Source organism: Zonotrichia albicollis, chromosome 8 (assembly GCF_047830755.1).
Source record: "Zonotrichia albicollis isolate bZonAlb1 chromosome 8, bZonAlb1.hap1, whole genome shotgun sequence".
In the NCBI taxonomy this organism is placed as follows: domain Eukaryota; kingdom Metazoa; phylum Chordata; class Aves; order Passeriformes; family Passerellidae; genus Zonotrichia; species Zonotrichia albicollis.
The window spans coordinates 30,771,545-30,790,411 of record NC_133826.1 but is presented as its reverse complement, the minus strand read 5'-3'; the positions used below and the strand labels follow the sequence as shown (position 1 = coordinate 30,790,411).

The window sequence follows — 18,867 nt, the reverse complement described above, 5'->3', positions numbered from 1 at the left end:
CCACCCTGGGACACTTTGTGTCCCTCCACCTACCTGAGGGTGGGGACATTGCCCACCCAGAGCCCGAGCAGCCAGGCTGTGCCCTGTGCCACAGCAGGATGCTGTGATATTTGCAGGCTTCCCAGCACTCCATGGGGCAGCAGAGCTGAATTTGGTCTATTTTTGATTTCATTGCATTCCTTCAGCAACACTCTCATGGGGAAAAGAAAATGTAAGGATTAAAAATAAAAAAAAAATAAAAAAAAAAAAAAGAAAGATAAAGGAATCAAGGGGAAAGCCAGCCCATGGTGGGATCCTGCTGGCATGGCCACAGGCTAGCAGAGAGGCTGGCTTATTAAGCTCGTTAATTAATGATGGGAAGTAAGCGTTGCAAGGGGAGATGGATTGGTGCCGAGGGCGCTGCTGGCAGCTCTGGTGGGCCCGGAGGAGCGATGGGCACCCCCAGCTCCGCACCGCTGCTGCTGCACGGGACAAACTCGGCAAATTGGGGCAGCGAGGGCCGAGCTGCGGGTCAGGGGAGGAGCCGAGAGCGCCACCGCTCTGATTTACACCGCAGCCTTGTCCCCAAAGCATGCCGGGGTCAGGGCTCCATGGAAACCGCACCAAAACACGAACACACTGAGCCGGGAGCTGGTCTGAGAGCCCTCCGTGCCTGGGAAAGGGCTCCGTGCCCTGGGATCGCTGCCAGCAGGGAAAAGCCGCGGCTCCCGCGGGCCCCGTCCCGCAGCTGTGCCCCCTGCATTGCCCAGCTGTGCTGTGCCCGCTGCATTTCCCAGCTGTGCCCGCTGCATTCCCCCCTGTGCCCGCTGCATTCCCCAGCTGTGCTGTGCCCGCTGCATTCCTCAGCTGTGCCCACTGCATTCCCCAGCTGTGCCCGCTGCATGTCCCAGCTGTGCTGTGCCCGCTGCATTCCCCAAGCTGTGCTCGCTGCATGTCCCAGCTGTGCTGTGCCCGAGGCTGCCAACCAACCCTTCTGCAGGGCACAGAGCGGCTCCGGGGCTGGGGCTGGCTCCATCGCGGGCACCGGGGCTCTGCTTTCCCCGGCGGATGGGCCAGGGGCATCCCCAGGGGGCACGGCCAGCAGGGAGCCCCACGGGGCTCTGCAGGAACGTGACAGAAGGGACGGGCCCAGCAGCGGTTCCCAGAGCCGGGGTTTGGCTTGGCAGCCCCTGCTCCGAGGGGAATGTCTAAAAGCAGGCCTGGCAGCAGGGCTGCGATCTGACTGGGGACAGGGCAGTCCCCAGGGGCTGGGCAATGCCCACACTGCATTCCTGCCCTGCTGCTGCCAGGCTGAGCTTTCCCCAGGGCAGCCCCACTCAGGCACTGTGCCTGCTCTGCAAGCCCGGGCTGGGGGGAGCAATGGCATCTGCTCTGTAACTTCTCTCCACGGGTTTCCCACTCCCCAAAGCTGGGGAGGACCCATCCCACCGCACCCCATCCTGTCTGCAAGGCCAGCACAGCTTCCTACCAGGCTGTTGTGCTCAGAGCACAGGAACAGCTCCTCGGGAGGAGCTCGGGCTCTGCTGGAGCTGCTCAGGCCAGGCCCAGGAGGAGCCAGCTGGGATGGGGCAGCAGGGATGCCTAAAGCTGTTCATGGGGCCCTAGGGATGCTGTGTGGTGTGCGCAGCCTCCCCCACCTCCCCCCGGAGCCGAGCTGCACAGCACATCTCTCAAAACCTTTATTGTCAGCAAATAACAAAAGTCAGCCCTGCAGCAGCGCAGGGAGGCTGAGGAGAGCGGGTGCTGGCAGCCAGGGCTCGCTGCCTCGGCCTCCCCTGCTCTCCTGGGCAGCAGCAGGGCTGGGCGTGCATGGGGATGGGTGAGAGCGGGCACGTGTCATTCTCCAAAGCAAGGAGCACATTTACACTGCTTATAAATAAACAACAACAATGAGAAACCTCGGGCTCTGGGAGCAGGGAGGGTCCTGCTGCCCAGGCCAGCAGCCCAATGCGCTCTGTCCTCCAAAGGTGGGGAGAGGAGAGAAGCCCCAGGTGCCCCCAGCACAGGGAGATCAGGCTGGGGACACCAACCTAAAGCAGCCTGCAGAGCAGGCTGGGGCACCTGCCTGGGTGCCCCTCAGGGATTCAAAGACAGGGATGTAGGGAGCTGCCAGACCCAAGAGTGGGACCCAGGGACAGGGAGAGCCAGGGCATGGAGCCTGGGGAGGGCCAGGAGAAGGGCAGTGCTGCCAGGTGTCACACATCTCCAGCAGCTGGTGAGGAAGAGGGCTGGGCACCCTCACCCCAAGCACTGAGGCACAGCCTGGAGCACCCTCCCGTGGTGAGACTCCTGCCACCACCTTCCCCCATCCTCGGCCCTTTGGGTGCCACCCGCCATCCCCTGCCCACGGGGACACCCCCAGAGCTGCCCTGCTGCCTCCCACACTGTAGGGGCTGTGGGAGGGCTGGGGAGGGCAGAGCGCATTGGGAACCACCAGAGACACCTTCTACCTTAGCCTTAAAACACTGAAGCTTATATTAGAGACATGATAATAACCAGGGCAGGGCTGCCCTGCCAGGGGTAGGGACAGCAGAGAGGGCACAGCTCCGTGGGCAGCCTGGAGAGGCTCTGGGAGCAGCAGGTTAGTACAGGAGGAGCACAGAGCGTGCAGCAGGGCAGGGATGCTGCCTAGGGCTGGTTCTTCGCCTCAGGGTCTTTGTCGTAGATGTAGCTCCCCACAGCTCCGGTGTTGACACCTGCACGGGGTGAGAAACAGCACGGTGAGCACAGGGCAGGAAGGTGGCAGGTGTAGGAGAGTGCTCTTTGTTGATGGAGTGACAAAACTGTCTTTTGTCCCTGTGGTGGTTTGACCAGGAAGGAGTGGGAATTCTGGGAAGCTGTGGTCAAACCAATGAAGGTTTTGGGTTTGAGACTGGCACCCGGTGTAGCCAGTGGGGTTTGGACACACCTCCGAGAATACACAGGGGTTAAAAGCAGGGCACTGCCCTTGGCACGCTCTCTTTGGGACATCGCGGCAAAGGGGTCAGATCTCTCCCCCGTCCAGACCGCTGCTGCTGGGCGGGGGAGGGGCAGCCACGTGGTAGGCCCGGGGCCTGGACAGAGATGGGGGTTGAGGGGGCTTCGAGGATGGAAGGGTGGAAGATCCCAGGGAGTCAGCCCTCGGGCAGCCATCCCCCCCCAGGAGAGAGAGAGAGAGAGAGAGGAGAGCCGGCGTCTGAATGTGATAGCAGCCGCCCAGGAGGAGAAAGGGGAGGGAAGGGCACAGCCTGGCCGGTGGAGCAGCAGCACCTGTGGGAGTACCAGCATTCTACCAGCATTCTGAGATAGACAGAGACTGAAAACTTTTAACCCTTTCTTTCATGATTGGGGCCTTGCAAAAATGCTAATCCTCCTCGAAGCTGAATAAGAAGGGAGATAAGAGATGAGATGAGACAAGGACCTGGCCCGAAGAACGTGGAGATGATTGAATGGGGAGAGATGATTTGGAGTGGCCTTTTGGCTGGACTTTTCTTGTGGCCATGGACTCAGTTGTTCCTGTGACACAGACTGCATTTAGGGGGAGGCAGTGCCTCAAAACCAGGAGGGTTCATTCATGAGGACCCCCCGGCCCCAGGGGGTTGGAAAAATATGGGGGGGACAGATGTCCCAAAGCAGAGACTGTGCCTTTTTGGAGTGAGACAAGGCATCCTTGAAAGACAACTCTAAAAGCAGCTCTGGTCCATGCCGTCAGTGGTGAGAGCACTGGGCATGGAAGGAAGATGTCACAAGCGGCAAAAGGACTTTTTCCGGGCGGTGCCGAAGTGACAAGGAAGCACACGAGGTTTCAGTGTGTTTCCAGGGGAAGCCTATGGAACAAGAAGGACTCCTTTCCTCTTCATGAACTGCAGTTTGAGGATACTAAAGTGTGGGGCCAAGGCTGGGCAGTTGATTTGGGAGAATGTATCGGATTGGGAAAGTCAGGGAGTGGGGAGGAGGAAAGTTTTTTTGTAAGGTTTTCAATTTCTTTTTTTTTTTTCTTTTCCTTATAGTCTTTCCCTATTTTCCTGTAGTTTAAGTAATAAAGTGTTCTTTATGTTTAAGTTAGAGCCTGTTTTGCTTATTCCTGGTCACATCTCACAGCAGACACCAGGGTGAAGGCATTTTCATGGGGGGCACTGGCTCTGTGCCAGGCTCAAACCATGACAGTCCCCTTAAAAGGAAAGAAGCCCAGAAGTTTCTCTCCTCGATTAAGTGAAAAGACAGTTCATAGGACTTGGGGGACTTCACCTCAAACTTAAGGACAGCAAATTGGACAGAAGCCAAAAAGCCCCACCTGGGCAATTAACCAGAAAAGGACATGAACAAAGAAACTAAAGGCTTTTGTAAAGAGCTTTACCAGGAGCAAGAACGTCTAGCACCTGGCTAGGTTTTTCTGTTTGTTATTTTAGCTTTTATTAAACCCTTTTGTTTCCAACACTGCAACAGAAGCCATCCTGCTGATTTTTATGCCTCCAAGGGTAGCTGAGCTACCTTGGGTGTGTTATAGACCTCTGAGAGTTTATTAGACCTGGCTTGAAGAGGTTACTATAACAGGCATGCTCCAGGGAGCTGTCCCCTCTGGCTGGTGGCACGAGCATCAATAGGGGCACGTGTCCCTGGTCTGGGTCCCCCCCTGTGTCCCCAGGCTCTCACTCACCCTTTGGCCCAAAGAGGATTCCATAGCAGGGCTTGTGGCAGTAGGGCTGTCCATCGTGCTGTGGGGGCAGAGAGAAACACCTGTCACCTGGGCTGGGGGCTGGGGAAATCCAGTGCCCAGGGCGTGCCCACCTCTCATGCCCCTCTCCTGCAGACACCCCGACAACCCCAGCACTGTCCCAGGCTGAGGGGCTGCTCCTGCCAGCCCTGCCCTCCTGCAAAGGCCATCAGGGTGGCCTGGGACATCTCAGCCATGCCTTGTTGGCACCCCCAGAAGTGCAGGCCAGGTTCTGAGGCTGGCACCCCCTTACCTCGGCGTGTCCCCCCGGGGTCAGCGTCTTGCTGCAGCGCTCGCAGCGTAGGCAGGGACGGTGCCAGTCTTTCCCCAGGGAAGTCACCTTCTCAGCTGGAGTGGGACAAGGAGAGAGGGTCACAGCAGCCCCCTGCAATATGCTGAGGGGGAGCATTCCCCACGGGGATATCACAAAATCCCAGGAGAGCCCTCAGGATCTCCAGCCTCCCACATCCCTCCCACCCCTCTGGTGCCTCACAGGTGACAGGGGATGGCTGAGCACAGCTATTACCACATGGGAGGTGACACAGCAGGGGCTGCAATGCACATAAAGCCCTGCACCCAGGAGTATATCCAAGAGGATCCATCCCTGAAGGCTCCTCAGGCACATCCCTCTGTACCCACAAACCCCTCTCTGATCCAAACCCCACTCCCAGCCTCTCTGCATGCCCCAGAGTTTCTGCACAGAGCCCAGCCCCGTGGGGCCATGATACCCTGCAAGGCCATGATACCCTGCAGGGCCATGCCATCCTGTGGGGCCATGCCACCCTGGAGGGCCATGCCACCCTGTGGGGCCATGCCATCCTGTGGGGCCATGCCACCCTGCGGGGCCATGCCATTCTGTGGGGCCATGCCATCCTGTGGGGCCATGCCACCCTGGAGGGCCATGCCACCCTGCAGGGCCATGTCACCCCAGACACTGCCCTCTTGCCACCTTACCAAAGTAGACCCTCTGGCCGCAGCGTGGGCACATGTTGGGCTCCCCGGTGAAGGTGGTGACACTGGAGGCTGGAAGAGAAGAGGACATGTATCTGGGAAGTGGGGGGACATCTCAGCCAGGACACAGCGGGGTGGGGTGGACCCCACACACAAACCCTGCACTCACACCGTCACCAAGCACGGCAGCTCTGCGCTGGCTGCCCCATGGCAAAGGGCCAGGCTGCCTGTCCTGCCCTGCCCCTCACCTTTGCTGGGTCCCTTGGGAGGTGCAGCGTTCACCTTCCTCTCCTCCACCTTCACGGGGTGCTCGATGGGCCCCGGGGCAGTCTGCCCCTCGATCTGCGGCTTGTCGTAGATGTAGGAGCCGGCCCCGCCGATGTTCACCCCTGCAGAGGGGCACAGAGAGCCTGCAGTGGTGGCCTGGGAGCCCTCGGGGTCTCCATTGTCCCCCCAGCCCCCTGTCCCTCCTCCCCCAACCCCGCTGGGCATGGGGCCAGTGCTGCTCTTCAGCCCCAACTTGCTTTCTCCTGACCCAGGAGATAGGAGACTAACTCCACCTTCTGTTTGAATGGGAATTTGTTTTTTTAAATATTAAAAAAAAAAAAAAAAGGCAGCTCTCAGAATAGATTCCTCCCTCCCTCCCTCCCTCCTTCCTTCCCTCCAGCATCTCTTCTCTCCCTCTGCACAAGCAGACAGCTGGCCTGGGACTGCAGTTTGCTGGCTCAATGCTCAGCCCTGGCTAGGCTGGCTTCTGGGATGTTGCTGGGGCCACCAGTGGGGATGAGGGGACCTGGCCCCTCCTGCAGCCCCGAGCCCAGCACCCAGGCAGGGGGGACACACAGGGACATACCTTTGGGGCCGAACAATGTGGCATAACAGGGCTTGTGGCAGAAGGGCTTCCCATCGTGCTGGGGAGAGAGGGCAGTGTTAGGAGCAATGACCACGGTTCCCTTCATCCTCTGCTGTTCAGACACCACCATAGCCATGCCAGCACCCCAAAATGCACCCAGTTCTGGGTGTGCAGCACCAGCCTAACCCGGCCTGAGCACTCAGGGGTTTCACCTGCATCAAGCACTCGGGGGTTTCGCCTGCATCGAGCACTCGGGGGTTTCACCTGCATCAAGCACTCGGGGGTTTCACCTGCATCAAGCACTCGGGGGTTTCACCTGCATCGAGCACTCGGGGGTTTTGCCTGCCTCAAGCACTTGGGCTGCTGTGCACAGGTCATGCCCTGGGGCTGGAGCACCAGTGGCCATGGCAGCTCAGCCATAGGCACCTCCACTCCCCAGCCCAGCCACGTGGCACTGGAGCCAGCGAGGCATGGCCCCAGCCCCTGAGCATGCTGTGCACAGCCAGGCCACTCTCCTGCTCAGAGCACCGTGGGAGCCCAGCTTCGCCCTCCCCTCGCCTTGGCCCAGGATCAGAGGCCCCGCACGGGCTCTGGTCCCAGCCCAGCTGCTATCGACCCCGCTATCGTCTGGGGTGATTATCACAGGAAGGCAGGAGGCAGGCGATAAGCCCCACGACTCCCTGTTTCTCATGGGCCAGCTGGAACCCAGTCCAAGAGAAAAGAAAGAGTGTTTGTGCGTGGAGCAGGGGGCCAGCAGGGCTGCCACACACACTGCCCTGGGTGGAAAACCCACTGGGAGCCCGTGCTTGGGCAGGATCCCACCCCATGGCCTGCTCAGCCCCACTCAGCCCTGCTCCTGCCCTCCATCCCTCTGCTGCAAGACAAGGGGTGCTGCCCACACAGGGCAGGGTGGCAGCTGAGCAGAGGGGCCGTGCCAAAGGCAGAGGTAAGGCTGAGGGAGGGAGAAGGCTCTGGGCTGGCCAAAGGCAGCTGAAGAATATTGCAAGGCATAAATATGAACGTGCTCTGGCAGCGTTGCCATGCCAGAGGGGAGGGTAAACATTTAACTGGTCTCCCCGTGACACCTTTCCACCCCAGCCTCCTCGAAAGGAGGGAGAAAAAGCAGGGAAGGGCCAAATCTGCCTTCAGCAGAGTCAGTGGGGCTTGGCTGCCATCCCCTATGGGAACAGAATCCAACCTTATATGGAGAAGCAGCAAATCTTCTGGGCTTGACCCGGCCTGGAGCACAGATCCACCTCGCTGGCAGGACAGGCCCCGCTTCCCCACGGGCTGGGGGCCACCAGCACGGCTGTCCCTGCTGGTGCCCAGCTGTGCTGCCTGCCAGGGCCCAGCTAAGGAGCTGGTGACACTGAGGAATGGCAGGTGCTGTGCAAAGCCGGGGTGTCACGCAGGGACACTGCTCAGCAGACACACAGTGGCTCCTAAGCCCGAGCAGCTGCAGGCAGCAGCGTGGCGCCTCATACTCCCCAGTGCAGGGCAGTGGCATTGCTCTCCAACACAGAGAGCAGCAGTGCCGAGCTCTCGTTGCCATGGAAACCCAGGCATTCCCGTTTTCGGTGTTTTTAACCACAGGTCAGCGCAGGCTCCCAGCACACACAGCCCCAAAGCTGTGCAATGCCCAAACAAGTCTGCCCAGCGCACGGAGCTTCAAGGGCTTACTGGGACATGCCAAGCCCCAGCACAGCTGCCTGGGAGCCCAGGGTGACAGCGCAGTGTCACCGCACGTGGTGCCAGCACCACTCTGTGGCTCGCCCAGGGCTGTGCACAAGAGCACTCTGAGTTGCAGCAGCAGCGTTTGAAGACACAGTGTGTTCTCCTGGGCTTGCATGGCGCAGGGACAGCGCCTCCACACGGCATCAGATATCTGCCCCAGCCCTGGCTTTGGGATTTCCGTCCCACCAGGCCCCCCCGAGTGCCAGCACGGCTCCCACCCTGCCCGCCCTGGCAGCTCTTACCTCGGCGTGCCCGCCCGGGGTCAGGGTCTTGTTGCAGCGCTCGCACTTCAGGCAGAACTTGTGCCAGTCCTTGCCCAGGGAAGAGACCTTCTCGGCTGCAGGGGACACGAGAGAGGGGTGAGCCACTGGCCAGCACCCGCTGAGGCCCGGGGGAAGCCAGGCCTGGGAACCAGGGGGGCTGCACCCACTCAAGGGGGGCTGCTGACACTGTGCACTCAGCCACGCTGCAGGAACAGGAGCCACAGAGCTGCAGCCCTGTAGGACTGGGCACAAATCCCGGGTCTCTGACCCCTCACAGCTATTAGGAAGAACATTAACCCTGTCCCAGCACCGGCTATTAAGAACAACATTAACCCTGTCCCAGCTGGGAGCAGGACAACCCCCAGCTGCCGTGGCACAGCCGCGCTTTCCCACGCGCCGGTCCAGCAACGGTAGCGTTTTCTTCCTTGCTCCCCTGGCTATTTTTACCCGCCACGTTACCCGGAATGACTTCACTCCATTCAAATATTTGGCGTTTCCATGCCCACCCCGCCCCTGCAGTCACACTCCCCCACGCACAGGCAGCCTCTCCCCGGGCTGGGAGCCTCAGCTCCAGAGATGCTCCCGGGAGGAGGGGATGGCAGATGGCCCCCACTGTCACCCAGGATGGACATGTGGCCTGGAAAACACCTGCCCCTTGCAACCCAGCCTGGGAACAGGCACGATGTGTGGATGGGCACACAGCCACCCTCCTTGCACGGCCACAAACCTGCAGAGCAACTGGCTGCCAGCACTGAAAACAGTGACAAAGCACCAGTGGGCAAATTCAGGCAAGGCAAACACTTTGAGGCTGGTTGTATGAATACAAATACAATCCTTCCATCTGGCCCTGAGCTGTAGGTGTCCAGGAGCACCCTGGGAGGCAGCACAGGCTGCCAGTGCTCCTCTTGCATCCCCAGCCTTGCACCATGCCTTCTCCCTCCCAGCTCCTGGGCTGCCTTGTGTCCCCCACGGATTCCTGCTGGCCCTCCCTCTGCCCTGCACATGTGCAGAGACAGCTGGAAAACACTGTGAGCCCGTTAAAGCCACCGTAAAACTAAATCAGGAGAGCCAAATAAAATATTTAACAAGCAAATAAAAGTGCAACCAGAGCTGGCTGCACTCCATGAGAAGACCTCCTCCGCGATGTCGGGTTTCCCCCCAGGACCTCAGCAAATGTCACCTGTTTGCATCCACTTGAGACGGGGGTCAAGAGCTCCCCAAAGGGCAGCTCCTGCCTTCTAGAGCCACCCTCCTCCCAAGGCAAACAGCTGCATCCGGGCACGTCACAGGGCCAAGATAAGCCGAAACAATGCCATCATCACCCAAAAATTCCATCCCAGTGCAAAGCCAGGCGGGAGGGAGGGGCAGTGTGACAGGGCAGAGCCACAGACATTGCACCAGGGTGCACAGGAGACTCCTAAGAGCACCCCAAGCAAGCACACGAGAGATGGAATTTGGGGACTCGCATGGGTTGGAAGAAACTCCAAATCCACGTCCTGCTGATGACACACAGGCTGTAGAACCAGACCCAGGCAGGAGCAGACAGCAGGGCCAAGGGATGCCCCACCAGGGCCTGGGGCTGCCCTGCCTGCCCAAAGTTGCCAGGGCTATTCCCTGCTGGCTCCAAGCCCAGGGGCAGGGAGGGCCTGTGTCTCCCCAGCCCCTCACAGAAGGCAGCACACGAGGAAGGGGCCAGAGCTGCCCTCCTTTTTCTCTGCAGCCCTCATCTGTCTGTAGGAGCAGAGAACCAGCTGCAGGGTGAGCAGCCCCCCGGACCCCAGGGACTCCCCAAAACCAGGGGAATACGGATGTCCCAGTGCCGTGGGGCTGTTGCAGGAGCCCTGCATCCCCCCAGCCCTCCAGCAGGAAGGTTCCTCCGCGGGTGACCAGGGCGGGAAACCGAGCGTGATGGGCTGAAAGCCGAGCCGGGGGCTCGGGGCCAAGGAGCCGCTGGGCCGTGTCACGGTGGATGCACACACAGCCCAGCCGGGCTGTGCTCCGCCGGCCCGACCCAGCGCCGCCACGGGCACAAAGCAGGGAGGAAGCTCCCGGCGGATGTTTTCCACAGGCCATGGCAATTATAGCAGGCCACAGCCCCCACCAGCTCCTTCCTGCTCCCGCCATACAAAACGCTCCCCCAATGACCCCCCCTGCCTCAAAATAACATTTCAGCAGATGGAAATCCTGGCTCCTCCCTGCCAGATGCACCCCCCTGCCGCTGCATCCCTGAGGCACGCAGGGCCAGAGGGATCCCAGCGGGGCACGGGTAGGAGGGAGGGGAGAGCACCCGGAGCACCCCGGGCACAGGGACAGCCCGGGAACCACGGGGGCTGCCCTCGCCTCTGCATGGAAATGATGGAAATGCCGCCCAGGGGCCGCTCGGGCATCCTCTGGCTGCAAACAAGGATTCCCGGGGGATGCATCCGGCACCGGCACAGCCGGGATGGCTCTCCAGAAGGCATTGTTTGCGCCGAGCAGAGGAAGCAGCTTGGAGCCGCTCCGGCCCATTTCCAGGGCAGCAGCCTGCGGCCACACCATCCCATAAATCACCGCGGAGGGAAGGGACCAGCGCCCAGATTTCCTGTCACTCGGCCACAGCTGCTCCGCTGTTGCATCAGCTCCAGAGGAAAAGGCTCTGGCCACATCCTCCTGCTCAGGGCAGCCCTGCTCTCACCCGGGGCCCTGCACAGCCGGGGCCGTGCCCAGCTCCGAGCAGGGGGCACATGTGTCACTGCAGCCAGCTTCTGCCACCAAAGCCCGTGCTGATCCCCCTGCTCTGCCCCCGAATGCCCCCTTGCACACTCAGCCCTGCAGCCAGGCCAATCTAAACCAGCCGGGCAGGGTTAAGGGTGCCTGACTGCAGGAATTTGGCCTCTGCCACATGTGTCTGGCTTGGGGTTTGCCAGCCCTGTGTGGGTGGGCATGGGGTGCCCATGGATGATGAACCCCCAGGAGAGGTGGAGGCACAGCTGGGGACACGTCTGGCTGCAGGACGTGCAGGCTGTGGGGTGGGTTTGCTCTGTCCAGGCTGTGGGGTGAGGTGGCTTTGCCCTGTGCAGGAGATGCAGCCCACGCTGTGAGGGACACCAGAGGCCAGGAGCAGGCAAGCAGCCGAGGGGGCTGTCAATGCACACTGATCCCATGGCTCCACAGCAGCCCCGCCCCACAGACAACGCGGCTCAGCCCTTAATTACCCATCGTGCCCAGACAAAGCAGCCGGCACAGGCCAGAGGTGGGTGCATCTTCTCAGGTGGGAAAAGAGCATCCCTCCTCCCAGTTTCTGCGCCGCCGGCCCCAGGCCCTCGCACAGGTATTTCCACAGCCTGACGTCAGTGCTGCTCCCAGGCGGAGCCTTGTTTCACCGAAAGGAGCCACAACTGCGTCTCTGCAAGGGCTGGGCTGTGCCCCATCCATCCACCGCAGCCCTGGCAGGGCACGGGGGAGGGCTGGCAGTAAGGATGGCAAATCCCCACAGGGATCCAGAGACCGGCATCCCTAGCAGAGAGGGATGCTGTCATACTGACTGTAGATTCACTTCAGAGCAGTTGCAGACACAAAGGAATGGAGAAAGGAAAGTGCAAGGAAAGAAGCCTGGTAAAAGGCTGGAAACAAAGCCAAGAGCCATGAGCCAGCAGCCTCATCCCTTCCCCAGTTCCTCACACAGTGGCCAGGAGATGGAAAAGGTGGAAGGACAGGTTGAGGATTTCCTGCCCTTGCCATGCCAGGCCGTATCCTAGGCATGCTGCCCTGCCCAGTGTCTGCAGTGCCCTCCCGTGCCCCCAGCCCTGGCACAGCCTTGGCACAGCTCCTCTCCCCCATCCCCAGCCAGTGCTGACACTCACACCGCACCCTGATTTGTGGCCAAACATATATATTTAGCTTCCCTGCAGCAAGGCAAGGCAAGGCAGCCCTCCAGCTCGCTGGGCTCCCTCCAAGTGTGCAACAAAGCCAGCTCAGTACAGCCTTGCCATGGAGCACAGCTGGGGGAACAGGGAATATCCTGAGGGGCTCCCACTTCCAGCCAAGGGGAGAGACAAGGGCTTGAGCCCCCGTGTAGCTGAGCCACTCGGCTGCAAGAGAAGGTTGATTGATTTCCAGCCCCAGCCTTGGTGCTCAGCACTGCTCCCATCCCCTGCTGCTCCCTGCCTCTCCTCTGCCACAGCCTCACCTACTCCTGCTCTGGTTTGCAGGAGGTCCCTCACCATTTTCCACAGGGCTTCATCAGGCAGCATCAGAATGGGATGTGTGTGAGGTTGGGCTGCAGCCTGCTGCAGGGACGCCAGCACAACAATCAGAGGCCAACTGCAGCCCTGCCCTCGCCCAGCACACAGCCAGGACACAGGCAGGCACACACCAACCACTCCCTGGGTAGCTGCTGGCTCAGAGCACACTGTTCCTTCCTTCTGCACTCTGAGATGTCATCTCTGGCAGGCAGTGCCAGGAGAATAAGACAGTTTCCTGGCCCGTTTCAGCAAGAGCAGGATTCTGGGACATGCTGGAGCAGCCAAGCTTGTCAAAGCACCCCTCCTGCCCCATGGCTCCTCACCTCTCCACCCTGCTGGCCCCCCACAGCTCCAAGCAGGGTTCGGCCCAGGGCTGAGGATGCTCAGGGGCCGCAGCACTGGTGGGACAGCTCTCCCCATCCTCATGCCAGGACCCATCTCCCACCATCACCTCCCTGGTAGCACCAGGGTCCTTGGCAGGAGCAATGGGCACCACCACAATCAGGAGTGGCAGCACGGCTCATGCTTCAGGCTCAGTGTTTGATTGCAACACTGCTGTGACAGATTTTCCATTACTCCTTGCTTGGGCGTTCCTGCTCCGCCTTTCCCTGCCTTTCCTTTCCAGTCTCATCACCTCACCTCTCCCCATCCCCGTGCTCCTGCCAGGGAGAGAGGGAGGATGGGAACATGGGGATCTCTGTCTGCCTGGAAGCTGGGACACAGCTGCAGGACTCCATAATCCAGACACAAACAGAGTCACCTGGGACCAGCCCTGGGTTGCACAGGGCTGCCCCCAGCACCCACAGCCCTGGGGCAGCACCACCCTGCCAGGAGCCCCAGCAAAGCCCAGGACACAAGAGCAAGGGGACCCACCCCTCACACTGCACCGTTCCACACTCCCACAGACCATTTTCCATAGCCCGTGCTTTTTCCTGAGGGAAAAGCTAATGCTAATCAGCCTGTTCTTCAGCTTCCCACAGAGGCATCCCTCCCATGGGCAGGGCTCTGCACAGGAGCAGGGAAGTGGAGCATCCTTAGTTACCACTCTGCAAGGTGCTCCCAGACCCGGCAGGAGGCAGTTCCCGAGGAGCCCATGCTGCAGGGCAGTGCCCACACGGCCTGGAGAGCCGCTTCCTTTGGTAGGGACGGCAGGAATGGGAATCCAGCCCTCCTGCCGCTCCTGCCCGGAGCCAAGCACAGCGGTTACTTATTAATTGCAGAGTGGCTTCTGCAGCTTGAATTTCGCCGGGCGGCAGGGAGAGCAGCCCGGACCTGGCAGCACCCCGTGTGCCCCCGGTGTGCCCAGGCACCTGCTGCACGCTGGGCTCCGGCCTCCCTCATTTCCCAGCTGGATGTGTCCGTGTCCTCAGTGCCCCTCTGGAGAGCAGCTTTAAGCCTGGGGGCTGCTGAGTGACTCGCACCTGCTTTGGCGATGCCCCTTTGGGAACAGACAGAGCAGCAGCGTCCCTCCAGCCCCCCAGCCCGGGCAGCGAGCTCCCCAAGGGCCGGAGCCGCCGCACGTGTGCTCGCTGCATCCCTGGGGCTTGTGCCTGCCCCGTGCTGGGACGGGAAAACAGGAAACCCCCTGCTGCTCTGGGAAAAAAGGATGGGAGGCGGACACGCTTGGCCAGGGCTCCGGGTGACCCTGCAAAACTCATTTAAGGCTCAGCAATGCGAAAGGGAGCTGGGGAAATGTGTGGCTGTTTGGCTGCAGGATACTCCGGTTCCCCCGGAGCTTCCTGGCAGCAGTGAGAGCCTGAGGCCGGCCCCGAGCCCAGCGCTGCCACCTGCCCCGGGGACGGGACGGGAATGGCCCCGCTCCTCCTCTCAAACATCCAGCAGCCTCCCAAAGCAGGAAAGTTAGCCCCAGCCGTTCCTGGAAACAATGTCACAGACCTCAACCTCCTTTCAAAAATTTGAAAAAAAAAAAAAAGGGGGGGAAAAAAGCCAAAAAAACTATTTTTATATTTCCCCGTGCTTTTTAAAGGAAAAAAGCTCATTCTGTAGCTCAGGAAACGCCCACATCCTCCTGACTGCGCAGGGAGGAGCCCACTGGATTTTTCCAGGGAGCATGAAGCAACAGGCACGCTGGAAATGAGTTTTCCATGGGTACCGGGAGTGCGGGCGCTGCGCGGGGCCGGGAGCAGGAGCTTCTCACACATGACCGGGGCTGCAATCCCAGGCATTCGGGCAGCCCGAGCTGCCAGCGCTCATTCAGCACGGCCAGGGAGGCTCCCGAACAAGCGGGGCTTTATGAATCACCTCCCGCTAAGCTTCGGGCCGGCCCAGGAATTCAGGAGCGGCACCAAAGCCCGGGCGCGGAGCTCCCATGGCTTTCCCAGCGGAGCACGCCCGGGATCCGCACCCCGGAAAGACGGCTCAGGATTTGCATGGAGCTTTCCTGCATTGAATAAACGGACTCAGGTTTATTCTTCCAGAGCCTGGGCGGTTCCTCAAGGGAAAGCTCAAGGCATCAACAGGAACGTGCTCCAGCCCATCTCGGCTGAGCACAGAGAAGGTTTTTGCTCCCGTTTGAGCTTAGCATCACCCCCTCTCCCCAGGCGTCCCTCAGGGGCAGCATTCCCTGCGGGAAGGTGTGGGATGGGGGCTGGCACTGCCCCGCTGCCAGGCACCTGCCTCCAGGGCAGGGAGCAGCAGAGCCCGGGACAGGGAGAGCAGCTGGGGCAGGGGGTACAGCCCTGTTCCCCCCCACACCACATCCTCAGGAGACCCACAAGTGCCCCAGGATATGGGGAGAGAAAAGAGCACGGACCCTGCTGGGAGCCGGTGCTTCTCCTGCTGGCACACCCTGGCCTCCTGCTCGGGTCCCTGAGCCCAGCCCCGACCCCCCCACGCAGGGCAGGCTCATCCCTGGAGCCGGAGGAGCAGCTCTGTCCCCGGGTCAGTGCCCAGCTGGCTGGGGAGGCACTATTTTTTGCTTAAAAAGGAAAAGATTCATACAAAGAAAGACATCCAAGGGGCCAAGCCCTTCCCACCCACACAAAAATAGGTTTATTTAAAGGAGGAAGACAGCAAATTCCTATTTCCCTGTGTTTACTTGGAGATGGCCGGACAAGAATGAAAGCACCAATGCCTCCAATGCTCAAACATCATCAGGACCCTTTGGTATTTGTCCACCAAACAAACACACTGAGGCAACAGGGGCTGGACCCCGGCGCAGGGGGGAGATGGGCAGGGAGGGCTGTAGGGAGGCAGCGCCAGGCCAGCTGCACCCCGCGGTCAGCTCGGGCTGGAGTCCTGCGTCCATCCCCAGGGCCATGCCGAGCTCACGGTGCGGGCCCGAGGTGCTCCCTCAGGGCAGGGTCCCCGCTGGCCTGGCACTGCCAGGGCTGGGGCAGCTCCTCGGGGGCACCAAGGCCGGGGAGGCTCAGCCGCTGCCCCAACCTCTCTGCGAGCCGAGCCGAGCCGGGCCGGGCGGCGGCGCTCAGCCCGCGCTGCCTGACCGGACACACGCCAGCCCCGCTTCCCAGAGATCCTGACCGGCCACAACCCCAGCAGGGCCCTCCGAGACCTGCGGGGACTCGCTGCTGCCCTAACCGAGCCCGGGCGTGCTGAGAGGGACCTCCGCGCCCAGGAGCTGCCTTTGAAAAGGTCCCGTAGAAACCCCAAACCCTTCGTTAGCTCGCCCAGCTGGGAACAGCCCGCTGGGGGCTGGCTGCGCGGCCAGACAGGAGGGGTGAAGGGCACACCTGGGGCCAGGTTCGCAGGGAATCAAAGAAAGCGGCTGCCAGGAGGTTTTGTTTGCACCTGCCGCTGCCAACTTCCCCGCCCCAAGAGATCCTCCGGACCACGGGAGCCCCATCCCGGTACCGGCCGTGTCGGGTGGGCTGGGCTCCCCTGACCCAAGGCAGCAGCACCTGGGGGCAGGAGCCAGCCCCTCTCAGCAGCCCAGGTGCGGCCACACAGCCCAGCCAGGGCTTCTCACCGCCTGTTCCCCAGCCCAGCAAGGCCGGCCTCACCCAGACCCTCTGTGCCCCAGGGCGGGCGGGCAGCACCCTCAGCACACGGGATGTGGAGCGGAGGGTCCGCTCCTCCTGCCCGGGGGGAGAAGGAGCCGCTGCCGGGCCGGACCCGGGTGAGCCCCGCGGGGATGCGGCGGAGCGGATACCGGGGCAGTACGTCCCAGTGGGGCAAAGGGGGTGGACCGGGGCTCGAGGAAGGAGAAGGCAGCGATGAGCGCCGGCTCTGGGCTAGGGGACCCTTTGAGGTCCCGGGGATGCGTCTGGGCGCGGGGAAGGGGATGCGGGGCCGGGCCCCGGGGATGCGCTCACCGAAGTACACGGTCTTGTCGCACTTGGGGCACTTGGATGCCATGGCGGGAGAGCGGAGCCGAGCCGAGCCGTGCTGTGCCGAGCCGTGCTGTGATGTGCCGCGCCGTGCGCCCCGCTCCGCCCGGCCCCCGCCCACCGCCGCCCGGGGGGAGCCGGGGCGGGGCTGCCCGCCGAGCGGCGCCGGGCTCGGTACGGCTCGGCACGGCTCGGCACGGCCCCGCTCCAGCCCAGCGCAGCAGGTGCCCGGCCCCGGCGGCGGAGAGAGCACCCCCTGCCCTGTCTCCCATCCCCAAAGGCTAAAATCGGGACACGAGTGCTCCCGACTTCCCTTGCCTGGGAAAAACCCTCCATAATAAACAGGTTGTAGTTGGGCGACGCGACTTGTGTGTTTTTACCGGCCCCAAAGGCACCGGCCAGGAGCCTCCCCGGCTGAGTCCGGGACATGAGTGGGGGGTGGCGGTCCCGGCCAGCAGCCGCAGAGGGGCTCGGGCATCTCCCACCGCCCGTGCCCGCCCCAGCCCCGCTCGCTGCGCGGCTCCAGCGCCCGCGTCCCCCGGCTCCCGGCGCCATTCCGCTCCGTTGCCATGGAAACTCCCATCTCAAAAACCCCTCCGGCTGCGAAGGGATGCTCAGGGAGCCGTGAAGCCACGGCGAGGATACCCGAGGAGCCAGGATGCCGTGGCGAGGCAGGGGAGCCCCTCTGTGCCCCGTGGCGGGGCTGTGGTGGGCGCAGGGCAGGGGGTGACAGAGGTGGTGATAGGGGTGGTGACAGGGGCGCAGGGCCCGCGGCTGGGGAGCTGCCGTGTTGGTAAACAGGACATCTGCCGCGCCGCCAGCGCAGCCCTGCATTATTCATCAGCGGCAGCCTGGCCCTGCTCCGCCGCCATTGTCACAGAATTCCTTTCCCTGCCGGCAGCTGCTGCAGCTGCCAAGCGCCCGCCTGGCCCCGGCCCCGGCGCAGCCTTGGGAAGGGAACCCGGGCTCCGGGAAGGGACACGGTGACCCTGCCGGCAGCACGGGGGCCGGGGGTGCCCCACAGCGGTTCCGCCACAGGCCCTGCGCCCCGCAGCGCTGGAAGGCCCAGGCACCCCTGTCACTCCCTGGCCAGCTGCTGCCACAACAATGCGTGGCTTTGTGGCCGCGGGGTCCCTGCGGGGCAGGTGGCAGCGCTGCCCCCACGGCCCCCGGAGGGGCTCAGCCCTGCGTGCCCCACCGCGGAGCCAGAGTGTCCCAGCCCGGGCCTGCAGCCACCGGGGAGGGCAGGAGCTGGGATTTGTGGAGCTTCTGATTTCCAGCAGAGAGGCTGCCCGCTCCAGAACAGCCCCAGAGCACTCCTGTGGTCCCTCTGTGTACCCGGTGTGGCTGCAGCCCTAAAGCACCCCAGGGCAGCAGGCAGAGCCAGCACAGCATCCCTGTGCCTGCAGCAGGCTCACACACTGAGGGGACAGCCTGAAAAGGCTCTCCTGCCTAAATCCTTCCCATTGTGAGGGGGCCTCAGCTGGTGCTCCAGCCCTGGGGGCTGAGGGGTGCAAGAGGAGGAGGATGAAGGCTGCATTCACCCTGTGGCCTGGTTGGGGAGGCCCCAGGAGAAAGCCTGGGCACCGCCACGCTGCAGAACCAGCACCCAGAAGGTGCCGGCCAAGGGCTTTTCACACATAGCGGCTGGGGGGAATTAAGACAAATCACCTAAAGGTGTGAATCCCTGCCTGCAAATGCGCTAAATCCCAAGCGGATATGCTGGTCAGGAGCAAAGTGGCTTTAGCTGGTCGTGTCTTAATCTGCCCCGATTTAGGCTAGGCATGCTCCTGCACGGAGGGCAGGGATGTGACAGGTGACTCGGGTGCCACAGGCAGAGCCA

General features: G+C 62.0%; 1 protein-coding gene across 1 annotated transcript; it reads right to left on the bottom strand.

Moving 5' to 3' along the window:
• Positions 1-1,666: 1,666 nt before the first annotated feature.
• CRIP2 (cysteine rich protein 2) lies at positions 1,667-17,172 on the bottom strand. The gene is made up of 8 exons (XM_074546507.1): positions 17,010-17,172; positions 8,474-8,568; positions 6,498-6,555; positions 5,893-6,033; positions 5,648-5,716; positions 4,947-5,041; positions 4,637-4,694; positions 1,667-2,696 (listed from the first exon to the last, which is right to left on the bottom strand). The coding sequence occupies exons 1-8, from the start codon at positions 17,050-17,052 to the stop codon at positions 2,629-2,631; spliced, it is 627 nt and encodes a 208-aa protein (XP_074402608.1). The 5' UTR covers positions 17,053-17,172; the 3' UTR covers positions 1,667-2,628.
• Between the last annotated feature and the right edge of the window lie 1,695 nt (positions 17,173-18,867).